At 29.8% G+C, this 13,742-nt stretch overlaps 1 protein-coding gene across 2 annotated transcripts; it reads right to left on the bottom strand.

Moving 5' to 3' along the window:
* Window positions 1-5,346: 5,346 nt before the first annotated feature.
* Window positions 5,347-10,445, bottom strand: LOC149513910 (subtilisin-like serine-protease S). 2 transcript variants are annotated; one of them, XM_089748074.1, is made up of 11 exons: window positions 10,120-10,445; window positions 9,927-10,021; window positions 9,717-9,814; window positions 9,387-9,548; window positions 8,765-8,876; window positions 8,131-8,659; window positions 7,947-8,041; window positions 7,179-7,421; window positions 6,973-7,087; window positions 6,679-6,865; window positions 5,347-6,211 (listed from the first exon to the last, which is right to left on the bottom strand). In XM_089748074.1, exons 1-11 carry the CDS (start codon window positions 10,207-10,209, stop codon window positions 5,649-5,651), a joined length of 2,289 nt encoding a protein of 762 aa, XP_089604200.1. In that variant the 5' UTR covers window positions 10,210-10,445; the 3' UTR covers window positions 5,347-5,648. The 2 variants fall into 2 exon arrangements, with proteins under 2 accessions (XP_089604200.1, XP_089604201.1); XM_089748075.1 differs by having other exon boundaries at window positions 9,387-9,545; window positions 10,120-10,424.
* Window positions 10,446-13,742: the final 3,297 nt, after the last annotated feature.

Genomic DNA, 13,742 nt, shown 5'->3' with positions numbered 1-13,742 from the left:
AATTTTAAATATATTTTTATCCAAGTAGGTGTATGAATGGAAACTATTGTTTTATGATGAAACAAAAGGTAATAACATTTTGAAATAGATAATTGTTCAAATAATCATAACTATTTTCACTGATTCAGTAAATCGATGTTTTTTTTTAAATCTATTACTTATTAATTTTTTTAATATTAATAAATTATTATTATTTTATTTTGAATAAGCTTGTATTAATAAAAATAATTGTTTTATGTTAAAATAAAAGGTTAAAATGATATGAAATAAATAATTGTTGAAATAATCATAATTATTTAAACTAATTAAGTAAAAATATTTATTTTTTAAATTTCTTACTTATTAATTTTTGAAATATTTATAATTTGGTAATATTTTATACTAAGTTTGTATTAACAAAAAAAAATTGTTTTATAACAAAAGAAAAGGTAATAACTATTTCAAATAAATAAATGTACAAATAGTCATAACTATTATAACTTGTTCAGTAAACAAATTTATTTTTAAAATCTCTTACTTATTAATTTTTGAAATATTAATAAATTAGTATTATTTTATTCCAAATAAGATTCTATGAATAGAAACAATTATTTTATGACAAAATAAAAAGTCATAACAATTTGAAATAGATAATCATTTAAATAGTCATAACTACTTAAACTTATTTAGTAAACAGATTTATTGTTTAAATATCTTATTTATTAATTTTAGAAATATTAATAAATTAATATTATTTTATTTACAATAAGATTACATAAATAGAAACAATGATCATAACGATTTAAAATTGATAATTATTCAAATAGTCATAAATATTTAAACATGCTCATTAAACATAATTATAGTTTTAAATCTTTGACTTATTAATTGTTAAAAATTAATCAATTAGTATTATTTTAATCCAAATAAGCTTGAATAAATAGAAATTTTTGTTTTATGATAAAACAAAAAGTAATAACAATATGAAATAAATAATAGTTCAAATAGTCATAACTGTTTAAACTTGTTCCGTAAATAAATTTTTTTAAAATCTTTTACTTATTAATTGTATGAATATTAAGTAATTTATATTATTTTATTTGTAATAAGCTTGTATAAACAGAAAAAATTATTTTATGACAAAATAAAATGTTACAACAATTTGAAATAGATAATTATTCAAATAATTATAACTATTTGAACTTTTTCGGTAAACAGATATATTTTTTAAAGTTTTTACTTATTAATTTTTGGAATATTAATAAATTACTATTATTTTAGTTTGAATAAGTTTGTATGAAGAGAAACAATTATTTTATAATAAAATAAAATATCATAGCAATTTCAAATAAATAATTGTTCAAATTTTCATAACTTTTTGAATTGGTTCAACAAATAAATTTATTTTTTAAATCTCTTACTTATTAATTTTCAAAATATTATTAAATTAGTATCATTGTAATCCAAATAAACTTATATAAATAGAAACAATTGTTTTATTACAAAACAAAAGGTCCTAATGATTTGAGATAGATAATTGTTTAAATAGTCATAACTATTTGAATTGGATCAATAATCAAATTTATTTTTTAAATCCCTTATTTAGAAATTTTTAAAATATTAATAAATTACTATAATTTTATTCGGAATAAACTTGTATAAACAGAAATAATTATTTTGTGACAAAATAAAAAGTAATAATAATTTGAAGTAGATAATTGTTCGAAAAGTAATAACTAATTAAACTTATTTGATAAAAATATTTATTTTTTAAATCTCCTACCGATTAATTTTTGAAATACTAATAAATTAGTATTATTTTATTCCAAAAAAGCTTTTATGAACAAAAACAATTTTTTTTGACAAAACAAAAGATCATAACATTAGAAATAGATAATTGTTCAAATATTCATAACTATTTAAATTGGTTTAATAAATAAATTTATTTTTTAAATCTCTTACATATTAATTTTTGAAATATTGATAAATTACTATTATTTTATTCCAAATATGCTTGTATGTACAAAAATAATTTTTTTACGACAAAACAAAATGTTATAACAATTTAAAATAGATAATTATTCAAATAGTCATAATTATTTAAATTAGTTCAGTAAATAAATATATTTTTTAAATCTCTTACTTATTAATTTTTGAAATATTAATAAATTAGTACTTTTTTATTCTAAATAAGCATCTATGAACTATAACAATTGTTTTATAAAAAAACAAAAGATTTTAATGATTTGAAGTAGATAATTGTTTAAATAGTCATAACTATTTCAACTAGTTTGGTAAACAATTTTTTTTAAATCTCCTACTTAATAATTTTTAAAATATTCATAAATTTTTATTATTTTATTCCGAATAAGTTTCTATAAACAGAAACAATTGTTTTATGATAAAACAAAATGTTATAACTATTATAAATAAATAATTGTTTAAATATTCATAACTATTTGAACTAATTTGATAAACAAATTTATTTTTTACATCTCTTACTTATCAATTTTTGAAATATTGATAACCTACTATTATTTTATTTTGAATATGCTTGTATGAATAAAAACAATTATTTTATGATAAAACCAAAGGTCATAATGTTGCACTAAAATTTTAGTATTTTCATGCTCATTTTTACTATAATTTTTCATATATTTTGGCTTATTCCTTAGAATTATTGGCAAAATTACTCCTAAATGCACATTTATCTCATATGTAGGTGCAAATTATGAAATAGAGGAATTTTGGACTATTTTATACAAATTTGGAGGATTTTTTGTGTAATTTGAGCAAATGGCCTAAACTAGTGTCAATAGGAAAAATTGACACTTAGAAAGTTTTCTTGACTTTTCTAGCATAATTTTTTTAGTATTATTTTCATAGTTTTTTTTTTTTTAGTAAAATGTAGGATAAAAATGTTCATAAAATGTTTGAAATTTAAAAAAAAAAAAGAAAAAAAATAAAATGAAACAAAGCAAAGTTGGTGCATAGGGTGAGCATGAAAATGTTTGGCATTAGAAGATGGTTCAAGAGTACCAATTAGAGGGGATAATGTGGTCATTTGAATAGCTATGTTTGGCTGTTAACTTGAATTTATGGACTAGTAAATGCATGTGAAATCAAATGGCAATCTATTGAAGAAAGTAGCTAAGTAACCAGTTTTAGTGCCGTGGAACTAGCAGAAGAAGGCTTTAGAAACCCCAATGCTTGGAGTTTTTTTTGGAATTTTTTTTTAGACTTGAAACTCTGCCTATAAATAGGGGGAGAGGGTTGGCAATTAGAGAGAGTTAGATTAAAATTTAGATTTTTAGTTTTTTTATTTTCCAGCATTTTCTTTTTGCACTTTTTTATTTTCTTAGCTACCAAACAGATTTATTTCCAGTATTTATCCTTTGAATTTCATTACAATTTTACTATTTCTTAAGTTTTTTTAAGTGTTCATTCAAAATCTTTCAATAAAATTTTCATTTAATTTTATTTTCTAGCTCAAATCTACTAATTTTTTTATTGATACTTAAATCTATTTTTGAACCTACCAATTCTAACCTGCTTGTGATTTTTAAAGCATAACTCATTCAAATTTTACTAGTTTTTGCTCAATTTTTTTTTATAGTTTTTTAATTCAATTAGCTACAACATACTAAAAATTTAGTTTCAAACTTACACCAAAACATTCCAAATTAAGCTTGGAATATCTAGATGGATGCAGTAATAATGTAGTTCTAATTTTGATCCAGCAAATTTGGCGTGAACTTCTCTCCACTTTAGCGATTTGTTTACATTATTTTCTTCTTTAAATCTTTGTTTTTACTTGTTTCCTTAGTTAGTTTAATTTTGTGTAATTTATTTCATGCTTTTCATTGCTGTTTGGTTAATTTTTTTTAAAGATGTTCTGTTTTTGAAATTCTGCACTAATTTTGACTTTGAGTTTATTAAACTGATTTTATTGTTAATTCATGTAATTTTTTTATTGATTTAGATAATTAACTCATAGATCTAAGTTCTTTTAGCTTAGATAAAGTCCTTTTCCAATATATGATTGCATTTTGAATTTTTACTCTCGAACTTTCTCAGCATTAGTGAAATTTTTTAACTTCACAAGTAAGATTAATGAGATAACAAGTCTCATTTCTTTTTTAAGTTAATTTTGTTTTAAGTATACACTAAAACATGTATATTACTTTACTAACCTCACTCGTATTTCATTTTCAATATATATATATATATATATATATATATATGCATCGATTATTTTCCTTAATGCTGAACAAATTCATTGTTATTAAGGGTAAAATCTGATTGAATTTGCTGTTGGATTAAATCTTGGTTGCGCCCATATGCCAATGACGTCATAATTTTTTAAACCATATTGGTTTCCTCAAATAAAATGGTCAGCCAAGAGGGAGTTAAAAACTTTAATGTCGGATACGTATTGGAAGGAGCTATCATCTGATATATTTGACTGTGTGAGCTGTTAAATAGGCAATGCTTGTTATTTTACCGGCATTAATGGCTTTTGCCATATGTTTTGAAGGAATGTGATCCATGTCTTGAATCCTGTAATCTTGGATAAATCTATTGTTCATATTCAAGTACTTAAAAATCATGTACCATTAACCAAATAAATTCACTTATACTTATTAGATGAAAATTAAAAGGATAAAATTCAGTTATAATTATTTATAATTAAATTGCTTACATGATATGAGATGCAAAATCAAAGAAAAACTTTAAAGAGATCATTAGGCCTTAGCTTAGCATATAAATTTGCAGTCTATCTAAGTTAAACCATAAAATGAAATTCAGACTTTAAGGTTCTCGCATAGGTTAGAAAGCACTTAATAAATTTGAATTTTCACAAGCTTCGATACTTAATCAACTAACAGAAGGTATGTAATTTAATTCTGACATATATATTTTGCTCTGATTTGTTTATGTTAGTAAATAGCATAACTATGAATCTCTGCACCTTTTAAATTGTTGAAAATTTTAAAGTTCCCCAATCCAAAGACACCTTGGAGTGTCCCAAAAGCCCAAGATGCGTGGGGTTTTTTTCTCTCTTGCCTTCGTTTTATGTCATGGGTTCTCAGTAGAACAAGGAGCTCAACAACATAGCCCAATCTAACTATCCAACGGGCCTTGTCGGATCCGTGTAGAGTTTGTAGCAGATCTTTTCAAAATGATCCAATTTTGAATTATAGGCTTTACCTCTTGGGGCTACATGGCTACTTTTGCATGAGTAAGCTGCTATTACATTTTTTTTTTGTCCTCCACGATTAGGATTTCTCAGTCTTGGGGCAGATAATAGGAATACCAATTATCATCTTCATCTGTAAAAGAACCCCGTTTCAAAATGGCATCAGGTTGAAACAAAAATAATACTCCAATTTATGACTTGTTAGGAAAAGGACAGTTTGTCACTGACAATTCCTCAAAAAACAAAAACAGAATTTCCCCGGTCATCTATCAAATAGAATTTGCCTGACAACCAAAGAAATAGACCACGGAAATACTGTGAGTTTCTCTATGATAAATGAGGGCACAAAATTTTGGTTGTTGATACAAATGTTTGTAGCTGTGGGACTCTGAACTTTTCTTGTCCGCATTGTCAAAAGATTGTATAGGGATCATAAAGATCCTAAGCTAAATTACAAAGAAAAGTCGAGCTATCTTATCAACCCCATGTTAGACGGTGCTACTCCGACAACCAGAGGGCTTGTAACGCGTGATTTCCGATTTCTCCACGTCAAAAACCCAAATGCATAGCCCTTTCTTCGAGCAGCTACTTCAAAATGCAAAGTGAAATTTATCTTCTGTCCATAGCTATCAAAGATTAGACGCCTTGGCACTACAGTTATATTGATGCCAATAGGCGAAGACACTACAGCTTTGTATATACTTCTTGGTTTCCCAACATTTGTCACCGTTCGGATCACTGATATTCTGTCTTTGAGATCAACCACCGTGACAGATGGATAATTCAGGTCAGAACCTGTTCTCAATGTCTCCTTACATGTGCTGTTGTCCCTTGTAATCAAGTAGAGGGACTTCTCGTCGTAACCAATAGAACAGAGAAATGCTATATAGTCTTTTGGCTGCACATCGTAGATGAGACCAGGATCAAGCGCCTTTCTGGGGTTCACAAAGCCAGACCCATAATCATATGCATTTGCCCTCCCTCCTTCAGGATCCACTGTGATGGGCTTGTGTTTCTTATTTAGGATGGTAGCTGCGTGTGCCATTTATAATCAAATTATTATAGGATACAGAGGTCAGAACAAGAAATAAATGAAAATTGACAACTCCACCACACCCAACCAGAAAGAAGAAACAAGATTCACCAATACTTTAGTACCACTATTTCCTTTCATTTTAAAGACAAAAGTGAGCAAAAAATGAATCTTCAGTAAATCTAAGATGAACCATGGTTAAGTAATATAACTGTTAATATTCAGCTTTACATGAATCTGAATCATGAAACGCAGCTATTCAAGAAACTACAATTTACAAAAGCTATTTCTGAATTTAGCTAAGAAATTTTAAATTTACTAACAGAACTTAAAAAAAGAAAAGTAAGACAATAGTCAAATTATATTTTGGAGCATTCAATAGAATAGAAACAGAAATACATAGGTTATCAAACATTTGAAAAAGAAAAAAAAAATTATGAGTTTGTTATGAATGAAATCCTTTCACCTGTTGTCATTATTGCAGATTTGATAGCAGATGGAGACCATGAAGGATGAACAGCTTTGACTAACGTTGCAATTCCTGTTACATGTGGGCAAGCCATGGAAGTTCCAGAGAGGATGTTAAATTGCAATTTTCCAATAGCTGGAGACCAGGCTGCCAGGATGTTTAGTCCAGGGGCTGTGATATCAGGCTAGAAACAATGAATTAAATGTTAAAGGCATTAAGGAGGCTTAAAACAAGTAGCTAGAAATTCAGCATGTCCATAAAAAATTTATTAATCTTTAACTTAAATTGCACCTTTAAAATTTCTGGAGTCAGAGCATTAGGACCCTTAGAAGAAAATGCTGCAACTTGGGGTGCAGGATGAGATCCCAAAATAGTCTTAGCTTTTGAAATTCTAGAGGTTGCTTTGCTGTTCAGGATAACAAATTCCTTGAATAAGAATGCAGATAAACCTTAATACCAGAAAGTCAAGACTCTATATTCACAATGGTAAGACAAACCGTGTCTCATTAACATAAGAAAGAATCTTGGCTCCTGTAACTCTTCCGACTATAACTGAAGGAATTACAAAAGGGATCGCAACATCCTTGTCTACCTCATCAATGAGAATCATCCCAACTCCACCAGCTTCTTTCACTACCTCACTCTTAGCCAACTTTGACTCCGATGAACCCTCAGCATGTCGACAGACCAAAACTTTCCCTCTGACTCTGCTACCATTCAAGGAACTCTCTAGACAATAGCTATGAAACAATAAAGAACAATTAGTACATGTTTCCTTAACCCTTAGAAAATTAGAGAATGAAACAAGAAGAAGAAAACAAGGTTAAGAAATCTAATGGCTTTGAGACGTGTAGAACACTTTCCTTAAGGCTTTTTGTGCCTCTAAGATACAACAAAACCTCAAAACTCTCCAAGCAAAATTAGTGAAAATGGTTCTATGGTAAAGTTCTTCATATTTCATAAAAACACAGGTGTTTTCAAAAAACAACTCCTGGTGAACAAATGTAACTTTTTTATCAATGATTAACCATAATTTTTTTTGGCGAACTATACAACTGTTCACTTGATAAACAAACATAAGTGTTCACAATTAAGTTAATTTAATTTATGAAAACTAAAATAGTTTGTCACCAAAATTAAGTATGTGGTCCACTAAGATTATTTTAAAGAACTTCTTTTCTAATGTGGATTAAAGAAACTCACCAACATTCTAAACTACCAACATTAAAATCTTAAATGTATTACTTTTCAAAGTTGTAGTTTACCTGGATTGATAAGGGGTAAAGTATCCAGCACAGGCTTCAGAGGCAGAGATGATCCTTGCAGAGACATTCATTCCAGAGAGACTGAGACTTTCCCCCTATTCAATGACAGAAAATTGACAAAGCTCATAAGAGGAGCTGAGGAGCAAAATAGTATATCTGAAAGTAAGAAGGTATTTAGACTTACCGTAAAATTAGTACCATCTCCAAGTACAATATCAGAGGTGAAATCTCTATCTGTTGAACTAGCAGCAACAGTGATCATCCATGGGGCAACATTCGTGGCAGAAGCTTGACTTCCTTCATTTCCAACAGAAGCAACTACCAAAATTCCATGATTAGCAGCATGGAAAGACCCCAAAGAGATGGCATCATTGAAATAATCTCCCTGAGGAGCATCAGGCCCTAGAGACAGTGACAAAATATGCACCCCATCTCTAATTGCATCATCAAAGGCAGCTAGTAAGTCAACATCATAGCATCCAGAGTCCCAACATGACTTGTACACAGCAACTCTGGCCATCGGTGCACCTCCTCTAGCACCTCCAGCACCCAACCCACTATAATTCATGTTTGTTACATAGCGACCAACAGCTGTAGAGGCTGTATGGCTACCATGACCAGAGCTATCCCTAGGAGATCTGAACAACACTGCATTTTCTGAACCTCCTTCGGCTTCATAGCCGCTCATATAATACCTTGCTCCAATAACTTTTCTATGTAAAATATTGGTTTGTAATCATGAGGACCCCTCTGGTAATTAATGTAATAACAGAATTCTAATGAATGAAACAATACAGTCGGTATAACATTGAGGATACCTGTTGCAAGATGAAGCATTGAATGCTTCACCTGACTGGCATTGCCCATTCCATCTGTCCGGCACTGGAGGCATGTTGGCATCACTAAAACTTGGGGATTCAGGCCAAATTCCTGGATCAATGTAAATAAATGAAAATCCAATAAATAGTTTTATGCAACCAGAGGCCTCATACCACAGGATCATGCACGGAGCAACAACATATAACTGTGAGGATAAGGAACCGGGTTCAATTATTTCTTGAGCAATAGAAGAAACTAGGGATTTAAGTATAGCGTCAGAGATTGACAGGGGGGGCATAGTTATAGAGTAAACAAGGAGCAGTCAGTAATCAGTATTCCTAGTAGAAATGGGGGTGACGCACTTAAATCCTGATGACCACTTCTATTTCAACAGTTGGACTACGCATTTCAGTTACTGTTGAGAATGTAATTGAAATGTTACGACTGATAGACTGACAGACAAAACAGAGTCTTTTAAGGATGAATTGATGAATAAAATGAAGAAGCATTTGCCTATTAACATATAGATTAACCCTTCTTAAGTAAAGAACTACACCGAATGAAGTTACAAATACAATACTCCTATAATTAGTAGTGTCTAATGAATGAAGAGAAACTCACCTGTATCGATAAAACCAACGATAACATTGACTTGGTTCCTGGTGGAATATCCAGGAATCTCTGCTGTTCCGTCACCAACAAGGCCCATGAAATCCCATGAGTGAGTTGTGTGTAGCCTTCTTTTTAAATTTGGGAACACAGAAACCACGCCGGACATTTCTGCTTTTTTTTTTTTGGTGAATTAGAAGACGACTTGCATCTTGTATATACAGGGGAGAATTATACAAAAAAAATGGAGTTCGGAAAAATCTATTCCTCGTGACAGAACACAGACAAAGAGACAAATACCAGAATACAAAAGGAAGAAGAAATTAAACCCCAGAAACTCACTAGCTATCTGTGATGCCTGGTGGTCCGTCAATTTCGCGGCAAAACCCTTGAAACCATGTTTGTAACTGTAGACGTGAGATGCCTGTGCTCTCTCGATGCTATTCTTGTTGAACGTTAAGCAACCATAAAGGAATATACCCAATAAGATAACCAGCGATAAAATGTTACAAGGTGGGATTAGGGGGAATAGAAAAGGGAAGAAGAAAAAACCTTCCACCGTGAACAACAGCGAGCATCTCGTGGTGGAGGCTGAGAATGTCACCTGGGTCTTCACCATTTGTGCTTCCCATATAAACCACAAACACCTGCAACCACCACAACCCAACTAACCCTAAGTCCATCAAAATTCAAAAGATATTTCCATGAATACTCAAAACCGGCATTCTTGCCAATGTAAATACACCTTCGCAGAAAAGCAAATGTTAATTTGTACAAGAAAAACCAAGAGGGACAGATGAACGGTGAAACGCCTATGACTCCTGGCCGAAGCCATTTCAGGGGAAGCTTTCGCAATAAGTTTAAAGAGTCATAAGAAGAAAGAGAGGGCAGTTTGCAGCGTGCAGCCTTGCAGCCACCCAATTCTATGCAGGCTTGCGCGGTGGGAGGAAATATCGTTGTGCCAGACTGCCAGTAGACAAGGATAATCTAATAAATAATAAAGGCATAACGCGACAAGAACGCCCATAATCCCGTGAAGGAAGAGTGCACAGCCGAGTGGTGGTTTGCTTTGCTTTTTAGCAACCAATGAACCGTGCTCTAAAGACTCTAACTTGCGTAATACATAGGTACATTACTCCACCCGCTCTATATTAAGTCTGTAAAGTGCTACTTGTTATCACCAAAAAAAGATTTCTACTTGTTTTCACCAAAAATAATTAGCAACCATATCAATTCGATGCTTGCACTCGAGCAAACCACCTAAAGCAAGGAATCTGGATATGACCAATGGCCAGAAGATGATTACCATCATTCTAATCTACTTATTTTCATATCACCACTCTGATACTGTGATGATTGCATTATGGCACCGAAGGCCGCACAATAATAAGTTATGGCTTATCTGCTCATTATTTAACCATTGAATTTTCAACATTAATATGCTAATTATTAGTAACAAAAAATGCGAACATTATTATTACTACTCCATCGTAATTAATTTGAATTTGGTTTGGTAGTACTTGTACAATTAACAACACTCGATGAGCTCAGGAGGCAGCAAAGAAAATAAGGACGGGCTCTGGTACGAGCGTGACAGACTATGATCAACGTTTAAAGAGGGGGATTGAATTAGTTGGAATTTTTTGGTCTTATTGCTTAAACCAAATTAAATAAACAAAAAAGTAAACAGAAGAACTGTTAAATGTTGTACAAATGTCAATGATAAGGTTTTTTCTTCTTTTCTTTGTGAAGATTCAGTGGAACGATATTGCTGAAACAATTTTCCTGTGTATGTAATGAAATTAAATAGGTAAAAAGAATGTTTTCATTTTAGGAACGTAAAATGCAGTTTTCTGGTGCATGCATCAAATTATAAACGAAAACGGTCATTTTTAGATGTCATACTAGAATGGGAAAATATCATTCAAACATTGCAACGGAGTTTTATTTGTATGAATTCAAATGTTATATTTTTTCAGTTTAATGCACGAAAAACGATCCCTTCTGTGGAAAGAATGATTTAAATCTCCGGGCTCCTCCCAGTTGTTTTAGATGAGTGTAAGCTGATGATGAGAATATCATGGCAAAGACGGATATGATGATTAAAATTAATGATGCCGATTATAATGCCAGAGTTTTTTCTTTGAGACACTTTATAACCTTAATTCTTTAATGAGAATATTTTTAAATTTTATTGCAAAATAAAGGTAATTTCTCCTCTTACCTTCACGTCAGCATCTTTCTCCACGTCATTTCATCCTTTTCGTTTTTCTTTCTTCCTTGTAACTACATTTATATGTGTTTTAAAATCTCTTTTTTTTTTTTTTTTTCAAAATCATTTACAAAATATCCAAATTGATACTCACAAAAATAAGAAATAATATATATTAGTGATGGCTTAATAGTAAATTAGTTTTAGTTTAATAATAATTAACAAATAAATTTCATAATAAATCATAAATAATTTAATAATAATTCAATAATAATTTAGTAATTAATAATTGAAATTTAAAAATAAATAATTGATAATTTAATATAAATCAGTAATAATTTATTAATGAATCATGAATAATTTAGTAATAAATTTTTGATAATTTTGTAGTAAATAATAAATATTAAGTAGTAAATTAATAATAACATAATAATAAATTATTAATACTTCAATAATAAATCACTAATAACATATTAATACATCACTAATAACTTATTTATAAATCAGTGATAATTTAATTGTAAATTAATCATTGATAATTTTAGAGTAAGTCATTAATAAATTAGTAGTAAATTGATTATAACTTTATAATAAATTATCAATAATTTAATAATAAATCACTAACAAGTTAGTAACAAATCATTCATAACTTAATAATAAATTAATATTAATTTAACAATAAATCATTGATAATTTAATAATTAATCGTGAATAATATAATAGTGAATTAATGATAATTTAATTGTCAATCATCCTTAACTTTTTAGATTGAACCTTAGTTACTAACAAAAACAATGTTAGGACTTTGATTTTGGGAGACTACATGAACATATTTAATAAAAAAAAACTTAATAAAAAATTTAAAATTTAAATGGAATAATAATTTCTGGCAATGTTATTGTATAAAAATCTCAAATTAACTATGTATCTATATGAATCAATATTATTACATTTCAATTACCTACTGATATGCCAAGAAAAATCTCAAATTGGATCCCAAATTAACGGATTAGCGTGAACTTATCTATACAGTTTATGCATTCTTTGAAATTCATTTTCTGATAGATCCTGGCTTTGGTGAATGTAAATTTGAGTTGCAGTGGCAGTTTTGCCACCAGCAGCAGCGACAGAATCATTCACGAGGTCATTATCATCCACATAATGATCAATTACTATATATGGTATCATCTCCAAAAACCCATCATGTCGAATTGGATGACCTCGTTGCCCATGTTCAATTGCTCAAGCTCCACGTCATGGGGCAATGTTTTATGGAAAAATTGGAAGCCACAATTATATTGGTTTTTTTGATTGAATTTCATACAAATACAATAGTAAGAATTAAAATGGGCGGGGCGGCATACTGCAAAAGTCCTGAAAAGACGGAAAGAATCATGGTGCAATCATCTTGTAACTTACAAGCTACAGATGAGCTTAATGGCATGGAACAAAGCAGAACTGACCCAAATGCATATTGAATTATAAATGTGGATGCATCAGCGTGGATGAGAAGCAAATATGCTTGTTTATCTGTGTTCCAACCAACTTCTTACAACCTCAGAGTTCAGTTGACTGAAAATGCTCTCTTTAAATGAAATAGTAAATAAATAAAACAGCAATACCAGGATAAAATGAATGTCCCCAGAGGAAAGGAGAGAATTTTGAAATTAGATATGATGAATTTGCTTGCATTTGACTTTTGCAGGAAGAAAAGGGTTTTGGGTGCATTTGATTTCGTGTTTTCGGAACACGGATTTGCCTTCGGGCCTTCATCTATCCACGTCGTCTGATCACTCTCATGACTAGGCCGTTCCCTTCTGGAGATTTTGGGGCCCCTGCAAGTAGCTTTTTTATTTTTTCCTTAGGGAAAAATGTTTTTAAGGCTCAAGTCCTGACTTGATTAAAAAAAAAATAACTGAACTAAAATTAAACAATGAACTAATTTTGCAATTTTGATATCACTATTAATTTATCGTTAGCAGCTTGTACAATTTTTTTAATTTTTTTTTAATAATGTCGAAACGATTTTGAAGTTATCCAAAGAATTAAAAAAGCAAAAATAAAAATAAAAAAACAAAAAATAAAATCGTCACTAATTTTTTTTATTAGATACGATTGACCGCTTATTAAAATATATTATTTTAATAAAATTTTAA

Source organism: Durio zibethinus, chromosome 18 (genome assembly GCF_047325235.1).
Source record: "Durio zibethinus cultivar Kanyao isolate XHJ-2024 chromosome 18, ASM4732523v1, whole genome shotgun sequence".
NCBI classification, from domain to species: domain Eukaryota; kingdom Viridiplantae; phylum Streptophyta; class Magnoliopsida; order Malvales; family Malvaceae; genus Durio; species Durio zibethinus.
The sequence above is the reverse complement of the archived record's forward strand: the minus strand, read 5'-3'. Positions and strand labels throughout refer to the sequence as shown.

Excerpts from the sequence above, each read along its gene's own strand:
- LOC149513910 (XM_089748074.1), bottom strand. The coding sequence starts at position 10,209 with ATGGCTTCGGCCAGGAGTCATAGGCGTTTCACCGTTCATCTGTCCCTC. Across the intron at positions 10,022-10,119 it reads ACATTTGCTTTTCTGCGAAG|GTGTTTGTGGTTTATATGGG; the intron begins GTGTATTTACAT and ends TGGTGGTTGCAG. Across the intron at positions 8,660-8,764 it reads AATGCTTCATCTTGCAACAG|AAAAGTTATTGGAGCAAGGT; the intron begins GTATCCTCAATG and ends TATTTTACATAG.